The sequence below is a fragment of the Scomber japonicus genome, chromosome 11, assembly GCF_027409825.1.
Source record: "Scomber japonicus isolate fScoJap1 chromosome 11, fScoJap1.pri, whole genome shotgun sequence".
Taxonomy (NCBI): domain Eukaryota; kingdom Metazoa; phylum Chordata; class Actinopteri; order Scombriformes; family Scombridae; genus Scomber; species Scomber japonicus.
In genome coordinates, this window is record NC_070588.1 from 14,606,766 (window position 1) to 14,630,358 (window position 23,593).

At 39.4% G+C, this 23,593-nt stretch overlaps 1 protein-coding gene across 1 annotated transcript in view; it reads right to left on the minus strand.

The window, feature by feature from the left end:
• abca12 (ATP-binding cassette, sub-family A (ABC1), member 12) overlaps nucleotides 1–23,593 on the minus strand; it is a 66,563-nt gene that overhangs the window by 968 nt on the left and 42,002 nt on the right. Inside the window, exons 48-68 of the mRNA XM_053329156.1 lie at nucleotides 22,928–23,085; nucleotides 21,513–21,746; nucleotides 21,135–21,282; nucleotides 20,536–20,782; nucleotides 18,057–18,146; nucleotides 16,944–17,031; nucleotides 16,664–16,791; nucleotides 16,303–16,390; nucleotides 15,844–15,952; nucleotides 13,620–13,674; nucleotides 11,795–11,972; nucleotides 11,404–11,519; nucleotides 9,145–9,307; nucleotides 8,606–8,859; nucleotides 7,597–7,801; nucleotides 5,851–5,960; nucleotides 4,985–5,135; nucleotides 2,349–2,483; nucleotides 1,765–1,868; nucleotides 1,318–1,410; nucleotides 1,045–1,150 (exon numbers count right to left, since the gene is read on the minus strand). Of these exons, the coding sequence (XP_053185131.1) occupies nucleotides 1,045–1,150; nucleotides 1,318–1,410; nucleotides 1,765–1,868; nucleotides 2,349–2,483; nucleotides 4,985–5,135; nucleotides 5,851–5,960; nucleotides 7,597–7,801; nucleotides 8,606–8,859; nucleotides 9,145–9,307; nucleotides 11,404–11,519; nucleotides 11,795–11,972; nucleotides 13,620–13,674; nucleotides 15,844–15,952; nucleotides 16,303–16,390; nucleotides 16,664–16,791; nucleotides 16,944–17,031; nucleotides 18,057–18,146; nucleotides 20,536–20,782; nucleotides 21,135–21,282; nucleotides 21,513–21,746; nucleotides 22,928–23,085 (2,960 nt within the window). The remainder of the gene's footprint in view (nucleotides 1–1,044; nucleotides 1,151–1,317; nucleotides 1,411–1,764; nucleotides 1,869–2,348; nucleotides 2,484–4,984; nucleotides 5,136–5,850; nucleotides 5,961–7,596; nucleotides 7,802–8,605; nucleotides 8,860–9,144; nucleotides 9,308–11,403; nucleotides 11,520–11,794; nucleotides 11,973–13,619; nucleotides 13,675–15,843; nucleotides 15,953–16,302; nucleotides 16,391–16,663; nucleotides 16,792–16,943; nucleotides 17,032–18,056; nucleotides 18,147–20,535; nucleotides 20,783–21,134; nucleotides 21,283–21,512; nucleotides 21,747–22,927; nucleotides 23,086–23,593) is intronic.

The following is a 23,593-nucleotide window of genomic DNA, read 5'->3' on the forward strand; positions in this document are numbered from 1 at the left end:
TGGACCACACTAATGCCTGAAACACAGCAATGGTCCTAATGTAATGAGTTACTCTCTATTCTTAGCTGAACCAGTGAGTCAATTTGATGCGGAACAAGCCTATGGGTATTGAGGTGTTAATGCAAGTAACACATACATTCATTTTATATTGATTCTTTAAAGCTGCACAAGTCAATATTATTATGTCAACAATGGATCAAATGACTACATGTAAAATGAAGGGGTCGATCAAAGTGATGGACCCACAGAGAATTATCACCTAACCCTGCAGTTACTCTCAGCTCTAGTTTTCATTTTTGTTTTTAGGGCTTTGATTCAAGTTTTAGTTCACTCTCACCTCTCTCATTAACATGTTTCAAGCTGCGACAGTATCTAAAAATAATCTGGGTGGGGAAGTTTGTAGCTGCTATTCTTTTCAACATAAAAGTTAAATTTCCTTGTTAAAATGTTCAAAGTTACATCTCCTCCTTCCTGGAAAAGGAAGGATTGACCATGAAAAGGTTAATGTACTGTATTTAAAGATAAGTATATGTCACCCTAATTTAACCGAGTGAAATGATATTGCTATATTACTACTGTATGAAATGGCTAGCTTCTACAACCTAAGAGTGGTCAAATGTGTTTGGTTTTTTATGTTATGCTTTGTTTTGGGGTTTTTATGATAAATGTAGTTAGCTAGTGGCCTAAAATCATATTTGATTGGACACATTTTTGTATATGCCTGAATCAAGATGAGTCATATAACAAATGAGAATGTTTCACAGGAAGAGAAAAAAGTATATTTTGATATAAATATACAAAAAAAAGACATATTTGGCATATAAGAGATAACTGAACAATTCAATTAGGGACACAGGATTAGAACTGGTAAAATGTATTCTTTACTTCACTGTATCTTTAAAGTATGAGTTAATCACTTTTAGGCTCTTTGGAAAGACATACGGCTACTTCTACATGCAACATTCCACTGCAATCTGCACTTAGTCTTTTTTTATCTTCGCTACCAAGTACTCTTGACTACTTTGGATAGCTGAAAAAGCTCACCTTGAGATAAGTGCTGGGGAATCGGCGCTGCATGAAGCCAGTGATTGCCTCTGCATCACCGACAGCGTTGGCCAAGTACATCTTCACAGTGAACCCGCTGCCGAACCTGCACAAAGGAGATTTTACGAACAAAGCACAGTGTTATTACATGTCTGAGAGGTGGGAGTGAGGTGGGGGGTGTGGGTGTGGGTGGGGGGGTGGGGGGGGGCAGGGTGGAGGCAGGTTGGGGAGAGCGATGATGGCTGGATTGGAGGATGAGCAGAGGTCACAAACCTGTTCTTAATGTGCTGCAGGGAGCCCAGGCAACGGAATTGACCTTTCACCATGATGGCAAGACGGCTGCACAGTGCCTCACACTCCTCCATGCTGAGATACAGAGAGAAAGATTAAAGGTCATACTAGGACCCTTTGAGCACACAGTAATTAGTCATGGCTGCTGTTACATGAAAGAAAAAAGTAGTAGTCATCCTATATGTTTTCTACAACATACTGTGAAAACAAAGTCAAAACCATAATGTGCTGTAATGTTGACCAGCTATATGAAAACACAAACAAATGTCACCTTGCTGCAGCCCTAATCCTTAACAATATGTGTTATATTCAAAATAGTGTATAATAATGTAATGTATTCGCCAAGTATCTCTCTGCACTTTCTCTACCATCGTAGGATCGATGTAAATGCACTCCGGCAGGTGTTTGGGTGTCTGATCGTTTTCTAACCTGTGAGAGGTGAGGACCACGGCACATTTTCCTTTCACTTCTTCAGAGATGATTCTCCAGAGGTGTCGCTTGGTGCGAGGGTCCATGCCAGAGCTTGGCTCATCCTATGGACAGAGGAGGGATGAGAACAGGTTATCAGTATACATGAAAGAAAGAGGGTAAAGTGGGGATCAAGATAGAGAGATCAGGGAAGAAGAACAAATTAGAGAAGAAATGAAAACAAATACAACGATTAAGAGGGGCAGAGGGAAAACGGGGAATAAAAAACACCCAGAAGAAATGACACGTATAGAGAGTGTTGAGGATAGAAGGAAGGAGAGAGAGAAAGAGAAGAGAGGATTTGATAGAGACATAAGGTAGAAACAAAATTGAAAGCCACAGGGAAGACCACCCTTGGGTAAACCTGAGGAAGCAGACTAATTAACTATATGAGATCTGTCAAGTCCAAGGGATCAATATCTACTTTACTTCAAAGACCCTTTCAAGTGGAAGAGTGGTGTAAAGTTAGTTTAATATTTGTTGTCTGATGGCTAGTTAGGTAAGTAAATGGGCAGCTTCAGTGATGTGGACAGGTGTGTCCTCACCAGGAGCAAGATTTGTGGATGTCCAACGAGAGCCAGTGCTGTGGAGAGTTTCCTGCGGGTGCCACAACTGTATCCATCAGTGATGACGTTTCTATGGTAGTTCAGCTGCAGCCTCTTCAGTAAGTAGTTCACCACCTACAAATGAGACATGCAGGCAATTATACAGTGCATGAATAAACACCAGATTAAAAAGGACTACAGTATTCAAGGAACTAATATTTAATTTAAATACTTAAATGTCAATTAGCGTTCATTTCACATTTGAAAGTAATTAGACTTTTACAACTATATACATTTACTAAGGCATTGCTAACCATATTAAAACATATTAAAACATTAAATGAGCTTGCTAGTTGAAAAACACCACAATACTGATATAAAACATCAAGCTGCCCTGTTAAAGCCACTTGTATGCAACAAGCAACAACACTTTATGTGATAAAAAGAAGCATAAAACCTGAATGATGGGAAAAAATTATATTGTGAGTCAATAATATTTGCTTTTCATCTTTCAAATAGGTTTCTGTGTGGAGAAATGGAAACATATTGCAACATGCTAATCAATGTAGGAGATGTCTGATGGTCCAGTACAGTCATCTGCTGGGAGTCAATATGTTCAATGATTATTCCGCATGCCTGTACAGTATGAGCATCGAGAAATATTAGACAATTTCATGCACTAGTATACATGAGGATGAAGTCAACCACCAGTAGTTCAAAACAACACCAGATTTTTACAGTAAGATTTTCCAGTCCTTAAATCCATCAACAACAAATCCAAGGCTTTCTCTCAGGAGTTAAAAGTCCAATACCACACAACACACTCTTCAGGATCTAATCACAGCCAGAAAAGGTGGATTTGCAGTAAGCGTTTCTGCAGAGGCCCTGTTTATTGACTATTTGATATTGATGTTAATTTATGTTATTGCCTCCTCCTACTCTGTCTAGTATAGCTGCACTGCAAATAACTTGAAGTATCTTGTCTGTCCTTCTTCCATGCATACTTAATTTTGTTTGTACAAGGATGAGGACTTTACTTAGTGACTTTATTCTGTCTAAACTCTATGCTGTCTTGGGGCTGCAGCTTTAGAGAACAGGAGCTGATTCAGCACAATCTATTTGGTGCACATCAATTTATCATCAACACTGAAAGTAGGAATGAAACACTTTTGATAACAAATAAACTCACCTAACTAAAGAATCTGTAACTTGCATACTAACAATTATGTATTAATACTGTGCTTGTCTATTAATCACATAAACTAGTGTGCTGTAAATACCAGTTCATTTCCTAATAGCTTGAGATGATTTCCCATTGGTAAGCTTTAGCTGATTTCCCATCAGTTCGCAATTTTGGAAACCCGATCAATGAAGCAAGCCTATGCAATAAATAGATTAGTCCACTTAGACGCTCTGCTTTTTCTCTGTAAGAGGATTTGCTCCATGATTCTGTGTTCACTGATCCAGATTATAGGAATATGGTGAATAATATTATATACTTCAGATAAGCAGAATATGTGCAGCTAAAAGTTGAATGATTAACACTGGCAACAAAACATATTCCTGACTGGTTTAGATCAAAATATGTAGTTTTTTTTTTTTTTAATGTTCTCTCATGAAAGCACCTTTCTATCACCTTTGATGTAACAGCTCATTAAGCCTGACAAAACCATGTCAATGCGAAATGACCCCCTTAAGGCTTGTCTCATTATCCACAGCTAGGGGACTGTCAGTGGGAAACAACATAAGAGGATCTCTATATATAACCTCATCTTTGTGAATTAGGCCGACATTGATGCTGTGGCCATTATAACCATTGTTGTCACCATCCTGACCAGAGAAGAGGAGCTGTACCAACAGCAGTGATGGCGATTAGAGCCAGACTGATCCATTTCTGTGCCTCACTGTCTGTGTAAGTACGTCTGCATTGTGTGTCTGATAATGTGTGTGCATATTTCTGTTGATAACAAGAGTGAGATTGTCAGAGATAATCAATGTTTGTGCTCCTGCATCCTAAGTTGGAAAATGGCGTGGAGAGAAACGGGGCCAAACATACAGCAGATAGATGTCTTTTCTGCACACCGTTTCAATTTGTCAAGATGCTTTCTACCAATTTCCACACACCTCTTTGTTGTTTCTTTTCTGCCTCTTTTTGAAAAATAAAATAATTTCTGGCAAATCAGAAATCACATTGTCTGTTGATTGTTTAATCCGCAGATTCCTCTCATGTCAGCAGCAGCAACAGCAGAAGACAGGCGCACTCAGTAATCACCACAGAAACAAGATTGATTAGTTCTCAGAAAGATAAATGGGAAGAATGGAGCTAAAGTGACACGTCAAATGAGATCCTCTCATCATCAAAGTATCGTTTAAATGTAAATTTGCCTGCGCTGAAGCACACAGCATCAGCTTAATTCTGAAGTTTGGATTGCATGAGATGACAACAAAAGATTTTACTTTTTTTGAGCCATCCAAGATAGTACAGTGTTCAGCGCACATCACTCAACCCAACACACCCAGGGATTCAGTATGCATGGAAGCATCAACAGTTACTAGTCCTGCAGTGGGACTGCACTTTTGAATGTATATCAGATTGTATGTCATTTTGTGGATGGTGTTGTCACTATCTCGATTACCTTGTCTATCTCGTTCTTTGAGATGCCACGAATGCGAGCGTAGAAGTACAAGTGCTCTTCTCCAGTGAGTAGACTGTCCAGTGCATCCACCTGGGGACAATAGCCGATGTTAATTCCCTCGTTACGGCACTCCATGATGTCTACCAGCCGCCTGGGGAAACACACAAAGAAAGACAGATTCCTTTTAGTGGTATCCACCATATGCTATAGGGCAGAGAGTTCCAGTGGTCCTGTTGTTTGTATTGAGATGTGCTTGGAATACCCAACATACAGCTTAACAGTGAAGCAGCTTTATACCAGTATAGGAGAGCCTAAGGTAGAGGTATGAGATACAACTGATACTTGTTAAATCCCAAACCATTTATGTTCAAATTCTGGCTGATGCAAAGCAATAACAACTCTCATTTGTGAATATTTGTGCTGCAAATTGAATCTAGCTAAGATTCATTACACTGTGCATGCTGGGAATCTGTAAAGATTAATGCTTCTTTCTGACAGGGGTTGCTTCAATTATTTAGTCTACTCTGATTCTTATGACTCACCTTTAGTTTGCAGGGATATGCTTGAAGTATAAAATTAACAACCAGATGTATTTAGGAACATGCATGATATGATACAAGTATGAATAGAGGAAAAAGCATAAATCATGTCTTTAGAGAAGTTTTTTCAGAGCTCGACACTTCTTTGTATTCAGTATGCAGGTAAAATGTGATTGTTTCACTCTCTCAATAAAGTGGATGGCTGAAACATCATCTCATCTCAGTTTTGATGCAAGTCAGCACATTGCATGGACCACAATAAACAAGTAATTTATTTTTTTGTCATGTTTGATGTGTACTTTAAAAATAAATGAATAAACAGCTTACCCATCCCAGTCCTTGATCTGTGCTGTGCCATCAGTGGGGCTAACATCTCCAGTCAGCATCTTGAAGGTGGTTGTTTTTCCTGCTCCATTCACCCCCAACAGACCAAAGCACTGCAAATGGACACTCATCACTTAGTTACCCTGAAGCATTTGAGCACAATACAGTATGATGATACAATGACAAGCCTTTTCAAAGTTTATAGAGATGTTCAAGTCAACACTGAGGTCTACAGGGCTGATAAAACACAAAAACATTTTGTGAGTATTACTACCTACAGGCAGCCATCATGCACAGGGAATGGCTTTAACCCTGTACCTGTAACCTTACATTGTCTGCAAATTCCTGCAGAATAACCCATAATGCCTACACCAGGCATACTCAAAGTAAATTGAAAGCTTTTCTTGAACCATTTGGTCTACATGCATGGATTTATTCTCTTTTGTAAGGTTTTTCCACAACAATCAGTCAATCGTTATAAGTGCTCCTGGCATTGATAAATAGAAGTCTAAACAACAGAAGTCTGAAGTAGAAGGTCTTTCCACCTGAATGCTTTTTTTTTGGCAAACAGATGGCTGCTGATGGCCCATATCTGAGACTTATTAGCTGGGAAAACACAATGGGACCACAACATTTAGCCTTAACTAGTCCAAGTTCAAATTTTATAACAATACCACATAAAATGAATATTTTACACATTTTCTAAGGGTATGTTTAAGTGTTTTGCAAAAGAAAAAGGCCATGAGACTCAGAGGGGCACCTGCCTCAGAGTAACTGAAGCATGAGCACATTGTAATGCCTTTTTCCCTTCTTGGAACTAAACTTTGTGTAAGTAAAGGAACCCAAACAAGTGCTATGGTGGAAAAGCAGTTTATATAAAAAGCTACACACAGCAAAGTATTTAAATTTACATAATTTCCTTGTTATGGATTTATAGAACCCATTAAAACTTCCTTTCAACCCAGGCTCTTGTTGGTTATTGTAGGCTATGGACAGGACATGGAAGCTCCTAATGGATCAAGTAAGGTGTCAATAGACAGATCACAGTGTAGCCACCATGTTGATACCAAGCTGTCACTAATGTCAATCTTTTAACTTGAGAACTAATTTGAAATGATGAAACAGCAGTTTGTGGGTATTTATTGATGTAATAATGTGTTTGGAACTAAATATTTTACTGGATTTGATTGAGTGGACATTTGCCAATGTTACAAGACCAATCTTGTAGGGGTTTTATGGTTTAGTGGAATCATATGAGGTTTATAGGTGAGTTGCCAGAAGCAATGATTGTACCTGCTGTTGTGAATGTATCTTCAAATGGTTTATCTTAGCTTAGCATGAATGATATTCAGTCAAACACTAAAAACTAAATATAGGCTAGACAAAATTACATTTAAAATATATCTTGACCAATCTATAGTCTATGCTTAAATACACAGACACAAACGGTGCCTGTTTGTCATTTTCAAAACACCAACAGTGAGCTATCAGTGGGTGTACCTTTAACTAAGATTTATGAATAAAATATTCCTACAACTGTTAAGCAATACCAGTAACTTTGTGATTATTTGGCAAATTACCTGCTGTTGTCAAAAGTGGTTGATAAAAGCCATCAATTACATATTTTTACTTTAGTTGCCATTTTGTCTATCGACTCTGCTTTCCTACTAGGGGCACAATTCCACTGATTTCACTGTACCAGTCACAGGCTGAAACACTGCCCTTACATATAATATCTTACTGGCTTACCTCTCCTGCAGGAATGCCCACAGAGAGTCTCTTGACAGCGTAGACCTTCTTGTTGAGGTGCTGATAAACCTTAGTGAGCTGGTTGACCTGCAGAATGTCTGAACTTGCTGCTCCAGTGGACACCCGTAGGTGCTCATTTGCTACATCCTCATCCTCATCCTCACGAGCCACCCGGGGCACCGTCTTTCTACCCAATATGAAATGCCTGCAAAGGGAATATATATTTTTATATGTTCAAGATGTGCAGATCATTTGTGTGGGCAATATGAGACATAAAACAGCGGCACAGAAAACAAGTAGGCTTACAATATCTTTGGGGGTCAAACATTTTGGCTTTTACAATAATGCATAAACCCGGAGTATTCATCTTTGTTCATTTTTTGTTTAATGAAAGTGTGCAATTTAACTTTATATCTCTTATTTATTGCTTGGGGTAACTCTGCAGTGCATATTCACTGCATTTATATCTGCACTATCAATTACACATGGAATATTCTGGTCTGCAAAAGGCCTGTAAACCACAATGAGCAGTGTCTTCTTTCAGCAGAAAAAAACAAAACCCTTTTGGATAGGCAGAGACTTCTAATCCAGGCCAAAAGCAGTTGTAATTAATCTGCTCCTTTAAAAAAAAAAAAAAAAAAAATTGGTATTTTTGGTGCCAATCTGTAAGAGCCAAACTTGAACCAAACCATAGAGCTGAGCCTTATATAATCCTTAAAAAATTAAAACCTAAACTGTTAAGAAACAAGAAATGCACAGTACTATTCTTCTTCTTTCTCTATTGTGTATGCAACACTCTACAGTCTAATATAATTTTATTTTAAACATATAAAAATCCTTTCCTCAACAAATTCAAGGTATATTGCTTGACAAATTGCACTGCACAGCTACAGTAGAATCAATTACATATTCTATACATTTATAAAATATTATAAGGTGTGTGCACAGGAGTTTATAATTATTCATAGCATCACCATATTGTCTCTTACTTCTCTTTTTCTACTCTTACCTGACTTTGCGCATGAGAAACTTGTTGAGCAGGAGGCGCAGGGTGAAGAAGACCACGCCTTGGATGAAGGAGGCGATGAACATCCAGCCGAGGCCGTCTACGGAGAATGGGTTCTCATAGGCATCAATGCCATAGCCACTGAGGAGCTGGACCTTTATGTTCATGCGGGCCAGTTTCATCAGCCCATTTCCAAAGTTAAACTGGGGGAAGATTAGGAAGGCGTAGCTCAGCTGTTCAAAAGTGGCCAGGATGGTCTGCAGGAGGGAAAGACAGAAGAGACGACATTGAGAAGGGAGTATAGGAAAGAAAAGAAATTAGGATATACAGAAAAGTGAGATCTGAGATCATTTGGATCTCATCTTCTGTGACGTATGTTTGCTCTTCTTATGCCTGTGCAACTCAACATCACCACAGCTACAAGGACTGTAAGTGTCAACGCTGTTAAATGGGTTTCATTCAACGGTTAATGAACAAATGTTTAAGTGTGCATTGTAGAACTGCCACAAAAGACATCTCATCTCAGGCAGTTATATGCTGACCTCAGGGTGGTGCCTTGAAATTTGACTCAGAAAGTAGAGGATGGAGGTGGATATGATGGTGTTGACACTGATGAAGAGGTTGATGCACACATAGATGATGAAAGCCATCTCTCCATCCTTGAAGATACCTGACAAGAGATACATCCAGGGGAAGGTAGCAAACCTGAGGAATTGACAATGACAGAATACTTTATTTAAACACAGCATCAAGTAAAAATAACTCCACACATACACCCTGAAATAGTCCTGCTGTGATCTGGATGGGTTGGATTCTAACACAGACAACCCACCATGAAATTGTATACAGTCCACCTCACCTTCTTAAATGACATGACCTTGCATAAAAAAAAAATAGATAAAAAAATAGAAAAATTGAAGGGGACATATTATTAACATTTCCAGGTCTTTATTTTAAATTTGGGGCCCTACTAGAACATGATTTACAGTTTGAAACATGTCTTGCCCCTGAGTTCAGCCCCTGACTGAAAGTAGACGAAAATGCAAACAAAGCATGCATGACAGGTTGAAGCCTGGCCTTTCGACTTGCCGGTTGCATTTCTACATACGATAACGTCAAGTTTTAGAACTTTGATTATGTTAGCATAGATATCTAATAAATAACAGAAAATCACAAAGGACTTGGTAAGTCCTCTTAAGCGTTTCAGGCCTTATACAGAACAAACAGAGCAACTCTGAGCCTGATGAAAATAGGCACCAAAGAAAGCGAAAGGAGAGAAAAATACCACACCATGAACAGGGTAAACATTCAGTCATGATGCCAAAAGGGAGGAAGATAAATTACCTCTCCCTTTATTCCCCCAGTGCCAGAATTTCCCAACCTCCTTTCCTTTTTTTTTCTTATTCTTTTTTTGTTTGTTCTATCCTTTCTCTCAGATAATCTGCTTGTTCATTTGATTGGGGTGTCTGGGTCAGTGACACACAAAGAAAAAGAGAGGGAGGGAGAGAGAAATGAAAAAGAGAAAAGTAGGATAGGAAAAGAAGGAGACAGACACAAACAGATAGAGCTAGACAGAGACAAAGCATCTGTGTGCCATGCCCAAAAAAAGGTGCTTGGTAGGCAGACTGCGGGTGCCAAGCCATGACAAGGAACAGAAGCATGAAGGCTGCAGACCAGACCAGGTGGGTGCAGGCTGACAGATGGAGGGCCGTGATTATTCATTGCTTGGGAGGGAGACATCTGTCTGATAAATGAGAGGCAGAGTGCTGACTTGGCCTCCTAAGATCTAGGGCTCAGGACTTGGCCAGCGACAGCAAAGGGAAACACAGAAGCTTAAACTTCAGCTACATTTGGGGAATGATGTAAATAATCCCAGTAATCCAGATGTGGGAAACATGGCATATCAGTGGTTTAGAGTTGCAGGATTTACATTTATGCAACAGATGAAAGTAATGAGTAGCATAGACATGGATTCTCAACCAAAAAGGTTAAAGGTAGACATTATAACCTAAAAATTGAAAACTTAATGTCACATTAAATTCTGAGATTATAGCGAGCATCAGTCACATTGTTATTGCCATTAGCAACGCTGCCTCCTGATTCCTATCCTTCTCTCTAGTATGTTTGGCTTGAATAAGATAAACATGTTGGCAGTGATTTTTCTGTCAGCCTTTCAGTCCTATCACCATCTGTCTTTGCAAGAAAGCCTGAGAAATTAAGATGTATTTGCATTTGAAAATCAGCAGCCTCCTTATGCTTTGTGCTGTAAATCCAACCTGGTGACACACAAAGTAACATGTAGCGAAGTCTGAAAAATATGGTACTGCATATGTGAGGAAAAGCTCTTCAAAACATTTCATTGATCAAATGACTTAGTTGCAAATCCTTTGCGTAAAACACATCCTCAGTTTAGTTGAGGTTTGGCTATTTTTTAAAAGGCTGTTTGTTGAGTATCACATTCCAGCTGCAAGACAGAGTGTTCTCCAATGCATCCACCTGGTCACTTGATCTGAGCTGACAAGATGTTTCTGAAGATTTTGCATTCTTTTTCTGGAGGCATTTATCATGCTGTTGCAGTCAGCAGTGATATCACCAATGAACACTAAAGCTCACTGCAGTTAATTTAATTTTTCTCTAACAATATTAAACAATTGTATTTTGACTTATTTAGTGTGGTGGTTTTGTCTCTAAAGATTTATTTAGATTTTAAGCTCAGTACAACAACATCCTAAAAATCCCTCTGAGCACATTACCAGACAGCATGTCAAGAGTGACAGATATCCGGAGGCCAAAATACTCACCCAAAGAGCACCAGAAGCAGGGCGATAGCGGCCAGATTTTGACGATCTGTGAATGTTGGAAGCTGGAAGGCTGCAATCACCCCGACAGTCAGAGTGACAGGAATCATATAGACGACCTGTGGAAAAGGATACAACATAATGAAGCAACACAAAGGTATGTCATTGATTTTGCTGATTATGAATCAATCGATTAATGATTTTATGAAATATTTTGTGCTATCAACTAATAAACAAATAGGTTATTGTCTGGCAATCGATATAATGAGTAGGCAATGTTTGCATGTAGCAGTCAGTTTATACTTTATTGAGAACTATTTTGACAGACGAGGGTTTGACTAGTGCAAGCAAAATATTCATTTGGGTCTCCTTTCAAGCAATGAGAAGATTTTACCATGTCATAAAAGAAGTTAACAGCCCAGTAGAAGGGCTCACTGATGCCAGCTATGTGCTGGAGCCTCTTGGAGCCGCTGTGGTGCTCGTTGACTTCATAGATGGCAAAGCTGGCTGTTGTGATTGAATAACCTGTCAGCACACACATAGCCACAAGGATCTGGAGCATTCCCTGGACGCTGTGAAGAAACAAGAGGATCGCTCAGATTACACTTATCATTCATTGACAGTCATGTCCTCAACTACTGAATTAACATGTTTGTTGTTTACTTTGGTGTGGCTACAGTGCTACGGTGGTTATAGGTGAAACAGCGTGTGCAAACAAATCAATATATTCTGGATGGCTGACTCACTTTGAATAAGGCAAAAGTGGCCCGTTTTAAAGTCCACCTACAAACTATCATATGGCTCCCTATTAACACCTGACTCATTGGTTCAACTATTGAAGTGGCTCACAAGAAACCGAATTCCATTAAAAAAATAGCTTTGTTTAAAGAGATGCTTGTGCTTCGCCTGTGACAAGATAATAACCACAAAAAAAATGATGGCTTCATGGAACAACTTCACACTGCTATTGCTGTAGAGTCAGTAAGCCAGTGGTGCTGCTGTCAGGTCGCAGAAGCTAATGTCCAGACTGGACCCCAGACAATCAGCTGCTTTGATCTCTCACTTCCTTTTCAACACCTGTCCTTTTAGGGAAACTATACCGCTATCTGCTCATCCCAGAAAATCTCATGCTCTCACACCAAACCTGCACGCTAGTACTTTTCGCTCTCTCCTTTGGCCAGGCCACATTGCCACCAGCCAAACAGAATAAGCTGCATGAGTCTGAAAAAAGAGGATGAAGCTGGCAGGGTGACCGAGTGGGAAAGAGAGAGAATAGCAGAGAGGGACATGTGGTGGGCGTTTTAGGGCAGCTATAACTACAGAGGATAGCCAGCAGCAGCAGCAGCAGCTACTGAGCAGGCTTGTTATCAGTATGGCCAAGATATAGCCTTAGAATGTTTCCCTTGTGGTAAAAGCTACCGCAATTTGAGAATCAAGACATTTGGTGTAATAAACCTGTTGTATCTTTAACGGCTCAAACCAAATCAATACATCAAGTGAGGAAGCAGAATATCACCCTGGGAGGTTAGGGTTAGGGTAATTGTATACTCACAACCGCTGCAATATCTTAGCAGGCTAACAGCCACACAACTGTCACACACATAAAGAAATGTGAAGAAACTGAAGGCCAGTGAATACAGAAATGACCCGTCAGATTGGTGGCACCACAAAGGCTCTGGAGAAGATGGACCCTCATAAGACCATAGCTTCTGCTCAATCCACTATCTGAATTATTTATTTGATTTGATCCACTGGGACACACACATTTGCATGCATACATACGTGCAATCACTCATTCTAAAGTCCAGGTATATAAAGCAGTATGTGGAGTATTTTAAATAAACTCATTTTGGGAAGTGAGGTAGAATCAATCCACCTCTGTGCCACCTTCAGGGTAAACACTCATTATATTGGGACTCTGATCAATAGTGCTAGCTCAGGGAAATCCATTTAGAAAATCAAATATGGGTAAATACTGCTGTCATGTACCTCCATGCCCTGGGTCCACCCTGACTTTGATGTCCTGAATATGGAAGAGGGATACTTACATAATGTATCTTGGACTAAGCCAAAAACAACCAATAGTATTTAATGTGAGGTGGATAATTTTAGGATATTTTCACCATTAATGTTAATAAGGATTCTTGTTTTCTATTTTTGCAAATGCAACCACTGATATTGTCGAACTGTAACAACACAATTTAAAGCACAGTCCTTACATTGAATCTTCATCATCCGCCCGGCCAAAGTAGGGGTGACTGGAAACTGAAATGGCTGTAATAGGAAGAAGCAAAGTATTACGTTAGCAGCAGAAAAACAACAGGATATGGGCTATTTTTCAGCCCAGGAAACAAATGAGCAATGATACTCTCTTAGCCTAGGACACAGTCAATTTAAAAATATAGAGCAGAATGATTTCATTTGCTAGTGCACATAAAGGAAATTGAATTTTTGTTCATAATTTTTTTCCCCCACGTACAGAATCTTCTAGATGCTCACAGACACAATCTGCTACCCTACATATTTCTGCTAACATTTTCTGAGAGAGGTGTGTGTGAAATCAGTCAAAGCACAGTGGCCCTGGAGCAGGTTTGGTAGAATTGATGGGTTCTACCAACTAATCTAAGTCTGATCTGTAATCATCAACACTACATCAACACTCCTCTGAAGTGGTATATTCCAACATCTGGCTGGCGTCTTTTGCAAAGGGAATCAACAATAACTAACAAAAAAAAGGGAACGATCCATAACATTTTTATAGCATTTTTATTTTTTTTCCTACTTTTTTAAAGGTTGTTTGTTCCAAAGGCAGCCTGGAGACAGGCCTCTGACCTATTCAATCAGTGACATATGCACATGGTGGGGTAGAAATTAAACCAGAATCACTGATAAGAACATCAGAATGTGTGAATTTGTTTTTGAGACTTTGAGACAAATTGCACAAAAGTAATGAGTGAAAAATGTTTTTTTCTCCAAGAAGGAATCTCTCCAGTTAGCTGAGAATGCATAATTAGCTATTAGCTTCAGAGATCCAGTCAGGCTTGCCAGATATGCAAAATTGTGGCTTTGGATGGAAAATGCATCATATTGTTACCTTTATAATTTTTTCAGAGAAAAAAAATCCAATAAGTATGTGAGTTTCTTTTCATGATCAGTGTGACTGATTAAAAAAACTAATTAAATCCTGTATTTACACGGTTTCTTATGAGTGAAGTTTTGCCTTTATACATCAGTCCAATGTGTAATATATTTTAAGGAAACAGAAGGATTTTCATAATGTCACTAATATATTAACCAGCATGAGAAGTCTGTCTGTGTCCTTAACTTGAGCAGCAGTCAAGAGAAAGAATTTCATTCAATACTAACTTTTGTGTTTTTTGGAAAGGGGGTTTTCTAACCCACTTGCTGCACACACATCCTTGATCGTTTGTAAATGGGAAACCTGTCAATTAAACAGTTGAGTAACTGTATCTTTTCCCTGCAGAACAGAGCTGACAGAATTTCGATAGAAAAAGCTGTTGCAGGTGAAGGTGATCAGAATCTTAAGTGGACAGAGTATGATAGCACATATGTAGCAGTGGGCACTGTGGGTCAGAAATCCTGTAAGAGTGGGGATGAAAAAACAGTTTGATGAGGACATCTAAAGGATTCCAACCCACAGTTGGTATCGTTGGACACAGTGTGAGGGTGAGGGCATCAAATTTGACAAATAAACTATCACCTTGAAAGGTAATCTCCCTGGATCTCCACCCTTGACACCCACAGCCACTGCTGGGAGTTAGCAGGTAACATTTAAATGATCACATTCCACCCTCGAGCACTTTCATGTGCATGTGTGCGTGCATGTCCTCCTGTGCATTAACTGTATGTTTTAATGAGCATTTCTGCGTGTGTATGTTTGTGTACTCATGCCTGCAGGCAGATGTTCAGAGCAGAAACAGTACTGAAAACCTTCTTTTCTCTTCAGCATAGCCCCCTCTCTCATAGTAGCACTCATCAGTATTCTTCATGCATAGTGATGTGAGTCTAAGGACACACAGCACCCTCTGCCTTTAATCCAGTGCAATGAACCATGGGTAAACACACTTTTCAATTTTCTTTATATTTAGTAAACAAAATGCACTCACAATGTGTGAGAAGTCAGGAGTACCTTCCTAATACCAGTGTGCATCCCTTTTGCACAGTCCCAATCATGTCTTGTGTCAAACCTTTTCCTTATCTCATCTTTTGCAATCAGGGAGTGATGTGTCTGTAGAAGGTTTTTTTTTCTAAAATCACTAAAATATAGCAAGAAATAAATAAGTAAATAAATAAATGGTTGTTTGGATTCTACAGAATATGTCTTCTGCTTCCTTGAACTGAAATATCAGACTGTGTCCTCCTCTTCTTGTCACTGAAATTTTATATACTACTTTTCTTTTTTGCATCAACTCCTCAGCTTACCGTATTTACGTGGATCCTTGTGTGCTGGAAGCTTAGAGCGTAGGATGATGTTGTTGAGGCTGTTTAAGTAGGCTGGCATTGTGTGGTGGCCCTCAGGGTTGAACCAGACCTACACCCGTGCAAACAGAAAGTCAGACAAACACACACACACAAGCAGAGAAACAATCACACACACAGCTCAGGGTGTATAAGTCTACTGTATTTCAACAATACCATTCTTTTCCAATGTTTTGAACTACGGCCTTAATTATACAATGAATGCAATGAACATCACCATATGAGGTAATTTAATACCACAGTGCCACAGTATCTGCAGTAAACCATATTTATTATGACACTGATGATGTAGGAATGCAGTTCCATCTGCGAGGATGTCATGTTTTAACTTTCAACCACTCCTCAGTACAGAAATTAAAGTGATAATGAGACAGGCAGCAAGAAGGCAGGAGAGACAGTTACCTTAGATAGCGTACGGTTTTTGGGCACTGCTGTAAGATCCATTTGTAAGTCAGGAGGGAGCTGCATACCAAAGTCAAACCCACCATACCTAAAAAAAACACATTGGACATAAAAAAGAGCTTCAAATATACTGCGATGCACCTTGTTTGTGCTTGTGTGTTATTCTTTTAATCAACCTGCAGATGAGAAGCATTTTGGGTATAAGCATGAGACCCTACATTTATGTATTTAAGTATGACTGACATGATCGACAAGTTATAAAAGGTCTATTTGCATCCAGCTGAGCACACCATCAATGGAACGTAGGCTAAGTTCTCAACGTGGCTTCATTAAGGTAGATGTAAACACAAGCTGTATTCACCTGTTCCTTATGAAGTCATTTGCTGTGACCACCAGGTAGTCCTCCACATTGATACCACTTAGGTTATACACAATCTGGGAGGAGGGGATCTTCTTATGGGGTGGCTGGAAGCTGGGCTCATCACAAACCTGCATTACATGGAACCGACAAACAAATCACACATGACCATACTGATAACATGAAAATTCACACACACACACTCACACACACACTCACACACACTCACACACACACACACACACACACACACAACACAGTCTTTTTGGTGACCCACTCTCACCTGTTTCTGCTTGGTGCATTTACAGATACTAAATGGTTTGGAGCTGTTCCCGCTGGATCTCCAGTTGTTTGTGCTTCTTGTGCAGACCCTTGAAAAGAAACATTCACAAAGTAAAACAGCGGTTCAGTGAAATGATGCGAGTCTGCAGCAGGCGATAATGCCACAAGACTATCCCTGGACACACCCCAGAGCACATCTTAGTACAAAATGAGTTGATAGGATGGCCTGAATAAAGTGCAAAATCCGAAACCATTCATACAGTATTGTAGCCGTGAGCTTGCATGAATTTGTAAGATCAGGTCCTAAATACTTCTCTGATATCAGTTTAGAACACTTTTCAAAGCTGTTTAAAATCTCATGTCATATTGTGAGAAATGTGTGCTCGTCTGGGTTGATGTGCAATTCGCCCACATGTTGCTGTCTGCCAAATGCTTTCAGGGACACTTTGTGCAGACCAAAAAGATTGTAGCAATAGAAATGTCATTGCACACTTACGCACTCACATGCATTACCATTACCCAAGTTAGACTACAACAATGGCTCATGGAGGGAAGTCACAGGACGATACATATATGTTGGTTTTGTAAACTATCATGAGCAAAGCATGCAGTCTCTTTTGCACCACATAATATCTTACTCTCTTGATCTCTCTCTCTCTCTCTCTCTCTCTCTCTCTCTCTCTCTCCCTTTTAAGAGAGAGTTTTAAAATGCTTCTGAGGTCTGGTTCATGAGTGCCAACATTGATTTCAGTGCCTATAAGGGGAAAATCTCCCCCGTAAACATAAGGTGTTTATGGAATACAAATGATGCTGTCACATCGCAAGAGTCCTGCTGCAGGCTTTCAGCCACGTACATTGCAGGAAAATAAAGAGGAGGGATGTGAGAGACCAGAGAAAGAGAATGGAAAGGATTGGAAGGAGGCAGACTAGTAAAATGAAACAAGGTGAAGGAGGAAGCATGAAAAGAATGACAATGAGAGAAATATGAAAATAGTGTATGTGCGGAAAAGAGTGGAATACATATAGGCACTGAGCCTGCGCACTCAGAGTATCACTGACATATTTATTAATTTTTAGAAAACAATAAGCTAGTATTTGAGGTGTGATTACGTACGGGTTACTGGACTTGTGGAGGCAGTCGTTATCGATTCCCGGGAATGACATCATGGTGTCCACCAGTCGGCTGGAGTCTGGATTCTTGTTACTGTGAAGAAAGAAAACAAGAATTTTGCTTTTACTCATAGGTATGACAGAAATTGTACAAATTGCACCGTAATTACCACAATAACAGATATTTAATTTTAGTTATTGCTGATATTTTTAAATCAGTCTTGGCATTTGTAGCTTTGTGAATAATTAGAATTCAAGGTTGGCATTTATCAAAGTTGTCTCAGTAGAGAAGCTGGATTAAGAGTAATTTATTAACTAATAACACTGGGAATAAAATAACCCACGGGGGACCTAATCAGTGATTGTAATAAAACATCCTTACTTGAGGGGCTGGACTGATAAAAAAGGAGTCAGGACAATTAATTTATAATAACTATTATTATTAGTGTTATTATTATTAATATTAATATCAATATTAATTATTATTTATTTATATTTTATTTTACATTTTAAGTGGATTTCTTTCATTTAAACCCTGCTCTGCCTTTAAACATACACAGACAAACACTCAAACAGACACTACCTTTGCATCATTCATGCAGACAAGTGAGAAAACACAAGGATTAAAGAGGTTCACCAAAAGTCATACTCTAGTGTTGCAATCAAAGGTTACAATAAGAGTAGACAGTGTCCTCAGCACCCCTTGCACCCAACCCTAATACTGCTCTAAAAATAAATAAATAAATATAATTTTCCAAACTCTTTTCTATATCAAGCTTTAAAGGGATGGGGAGAGCGCCCACACGGTCTTTGATATGGATTGGCACCTCAGCATTTTCTCCCTTGCTACATACCCCCTTGATCAAACAACAGTACTCCTCAAGAATGAAGACATCCTGCAACCTCCTGACAGTCTTAATCTCACTCACTTTGATCTCGTCTCTCAGCCGTCTTCATCACAATCATCTCTTTCCCTCACATTCTCCCTCTCTCCCTTCTCCTTGGGGTCCATGTGCCCTTCAACAAACTACGCTTCACATTCATTTAATAACAAATATAACATCCCGCAACAAATGATGCGGGAGCCCACTGGGCCAATCAAGGAACGCAATGCATTAAAGCTTCATCAAAGATTCATCTAAATCAGACGGCAGTGCGGCAGTTAGTGCTGACACGGTTTAAAAATCAAGGACTGCTCATTGGTCTGTTGGGCCTTCATTCTGAAACCCCAGTAGTTCGAGAAATGTCCAGTTGTACCAAATGCCCATACTTTGATGGCCCGTTACCCTGGAAAAAAGGCCCACTCTTCTGAAGGTCCACTGATCCAAAAAATACACACTCTGGAGTTGGCGTTTTGGTGACTACTGGCCTTACTACCTTCCAGACTGTTAACATAACCAGTTACAGTGTAAATCCTAATGTATGACTTTATAACACTCCTATAGACCACTAGATATTTAATTGAACAGCTCTTCTGTGAGCTGAATGAAATAAGATGTGTAACGTTACTGTTTGACATCCTGAAACACCGCTGATCAGTACATCCAAACAAGTTTTATAACGTGATTTCATTAAAACACAGTTCTGCTTTGTGAAACATGAATCTGTTAACATATTGTTAAATTTAACAGACTCAAGGGGTCTAGGATCTAAACATTTACTCTTTCTAAAAGAAAATTAATGACTTCTTATGAACCACAAAGAGACACCAATTTGGCAAACATATAACATAATTTGGTATTAATTTGCAAATAAACATGATGTTTCTGAGATAATGTGGTCTGCCCTAACAATGCAGTATACACATTTTCATAACTTCTAATTAATTAAATTGGAGTTCAACTGAATGAAACATGAACCAAATTCAGCAGATCTCAGCAATATACAAACATCTGTTTTTCAGGTAATATAAATTATCAGCGTCCGATAACCAATAATGATGCACTGCCATTATTTACAGTTACGCATTCCAGTGAGGCCACCTCTGTCATCTTTTGCCCTTAATATCTTCTAGTGTATTTTTTTGACAATGTTTTATGAAGTGACACTTTGTGGTTTAAAGCTCAAAAACCACTTGTGAGTGGTGAGTATGTATTATTGGAGCAGTGTGCTTTTGTTTAAGTTGTATTGGACCGTCGTCAGGCTTTTGGTCCAGTGGGAAGTTTTTCAGAATAATGGGATGTCGGACCAAAGGCATGGCACATTCAAGTCTTTATCTTTCACTGTAGTGCCTCTATCAAGTCAAGGACACACTTGTAGGTGTATACGCTAAAGTTTGGGATTGTTCTTTTTCAGGTGACTAGGTGTGATTATTTGGTGCCACCTGGATCTTAGTGTCATTAATCTCACCTTGCCATATGAACAAGTAAACAAGGAGTTTAATCGAACTTCTCCAAACATACTCGATGTAAAAGCACCATGATTAACTCTATTTATCTCGCCTCCCTACACTTCCTTGTATTCCATATGCCATGAGGACTGACCGGAAGAAAGAGTAGCTTGGTCCGATGTTGTAGAGTGCAGGGCTGAGCTCCAACTCAGGATAGTTCTGCAGGTCGTTCTTGATGGAACCCAAGCCCATGGCAAACATCACGAACAGGACAGGGAGCAGGATCTGGGAGATCAGGCCCTTCCAATCTCTACGGCTGTGGTGGAACCTCTTGATCAGTATGGCTATCATCTGCTGCCAGGCCAGAGCCATGCCGCGTACCACGGACGAACCAGTGAGCTCTAGAGTACATGAAAATTGTCACAGCATTGAATTTTTTTGTACTAATTCACTTACTTCCTTACTTACTTCTTGACAATGCCTACTTTTTCTCTCTAAGGCACACTGAGTTAAAGGTTAATGGCTACATAGTATCACAAAAGATGGCAAAGATAGATTGTTCCAATTGGCAAAGTTGTAGAGATGGGTTGGCTCAGTAAGTATTACAGATTAAATATGACAATTGAACAGCTAAAATAATGAACCAAGGGGGAAAAAATTAAAAGAATAATGGATGTGATGTGTGAAGGTGAGGAGGAGGAAGGAGGAGAAACAACAAAACAAGGAATGTGAGGAAAAAGAGATCAGACGTACTGCTCTGGTCACCAAAGCTGGAGATGCTCCCATTGGCGTCTGAAGGGAAACTGTCTATGGATGTGGTGTCAGACACTGTTTCTGAGACTGACAGGGGTTTGTCTTCATCTCCGGGTTCTGTGTTTCCTTGAGTCAACTGGAGGAACACCTGCAAATACAAAAATAATGTGTTAACACCTTTGTATGTCGGAAAGCTGACCAGTATGATTTCATGGTGGTTATGCCTACATATAAATATAGGTTAGTACAGCCCCTCTGTTTTACACAGTGGCTATTGAAATGCAGCAGTTGTCTCAGCAGTATTTGTTTTCTCCACTATGGCTGCTGTGCATTGCAGAGTTTTTGTGTGTGGGTGTGTGTGTGTGTATGTGAGCATACCTCCTCTAGTGTGGTATCAGAGATGCCATAGCCCCCGAGCTGCAGTGAATCCAGGTTGGCGTCCAGTGCAGTCATGAGGGAGCGGTATGAGGAAGCGTTGGATGAGGTGAACGGGGGCAGTGAGTAGACCAGGTCGCCCCCCTGGGCCTCCTTCAGTCGCGCTTCAGGTACATGGGCTTGGACAAAGTTCTTCAGGTCAGCATTATCAAGCTGCTCAGATTCTACATTCTGCACCTGAGATAGAAACAGAGGAATAAAAATGATTGACTTTACTTTCAGGATTACATTCTGAGACAGGCATTTTGGCACTGAGGACAGTTATCAATTTGCTCTTAAATTATTTGTTGAATCTCTCTTTTTGTGTGTTGTGGTGTTTATGCCCTGCTGGAATACTGACTAAGGTAATATGTTAAGTAATAGTAGTTCACAATGATTATCCACATATTTTTGAAAGCAAGACCCTTGGTTATAAAATGTTGTTACTGTTTTTCATTAATGCATTTTCTAAATGGAGGTACTACGTCATGTGAATAAGGATGAGAGAAATCTAACTGGCAACACATTTTTATTGGCACTGCCTAATTGTTTATACCTTGAGGTTCTTCAAATAACTGAGAAGTAACATAAGAGAAAGCTGTTGATACAGCTTGAAACAGAAGTAAGACACTGAAGCTAAAATACAGGATACAGATGCTGTTGTGACCTCTGACAATTTTACACATTTAACTCATGACAGATTGTAGTTTTACACTTACAATATTAACAACTATTAATCAAGATAACAAAAATGCTGACAGGCAGGGTAAAATAAATCACTTGCTATATTAGGAAAGCAGCTGAACATCCAGTATGCTGTAAGAAAGTATTAACCAGTATGCAGCAGTCGAGCCAAACATCTTTATTTAGCAGTTTTTTCAATATAGCTGATACCAATCACATTGTTATATATTATGTGCAAATGTAGTGTCCAGCATGGAGGAGATAAGACCTAGGATTCAATCACTTATGAACAGGGCAGCTCTTCCATAATAGTCTTAACAACATAAATAAAGAAAACCATGCCGTGCTGGCTGGGAATTTTCCAAGGTACATCAATTTTAGGAGAAAACCTGGGTAAACAGCATCAGAGATATGCTGTTACTTTGTCACTCTTAAGATAACAAATGTGGCCTTGGATCATTGAGCATGCATTTATGCTAAAATGCTAACAGTGAAGCAAGTGACTACTGGAGATACATGGAGGCTTTTTGTGTTTACAGTATATTCTCATTTAGTGACGACAGCAACCTGATCGCCCACAAATATAATTAATTCCTTGTGTGAATATGAAAAAAACCCCAAATACAAACAAAAAGGAATAAAGATTTTAAGCAACAGCTAAACATGATGTTTGGTTGCCTGTAGAGTATAAATACCTTCTTGGTGAGCGTGAGTTTGTAGCCTTGACCCAGCTTGTCTTTCAGGTAGAAGGGGGATCCACAGCATTTTAATCCTCCTTTCTCCAGGAAGGCTATGCGGTCACTCAGAACTTCAGCCTCATCCAGGTGGTGAGTGGACATGATGATAGTGCGTTCTGAAATGTCATACAAAAATGTGCATTATTTATGTATGTATTCATTTGTGTATGTATTATTACACCTTTCAATAAGCAATAGCTATAAGGGAAGTTCTTAAAATTTAAAAGGATCTATCCCTCCTAAACCCTTTGAGTCAGTAAGCCTACTGTATGTTGACAAGCAAAGCTAGTCTGTGATGCTTTTAGGAGTTTCAGAGCTTTGAGAAGATTGACAGAACAACAAGGGGAAAATATTTAGATGTATTTTACAAAAATTAATCTAGGTTTTCATTATTTTCCTTCCCTAGGGAAGTACATTTCGGCACACAGATTCTCAACAACATACATGCAAACAAGCAACAAAAAACCAAGACATCACAAAGACAAATTCACATATGCATGGCAGGCACACATGAATCAGAGAAACAGGCAGTGCAGAAAGTATATTTTGAAATACATTCCCCTGGCACTAGACTCTCATGTACTGTACATCTGAGGTAGAGCCAATTACACAGGATATTTTTCA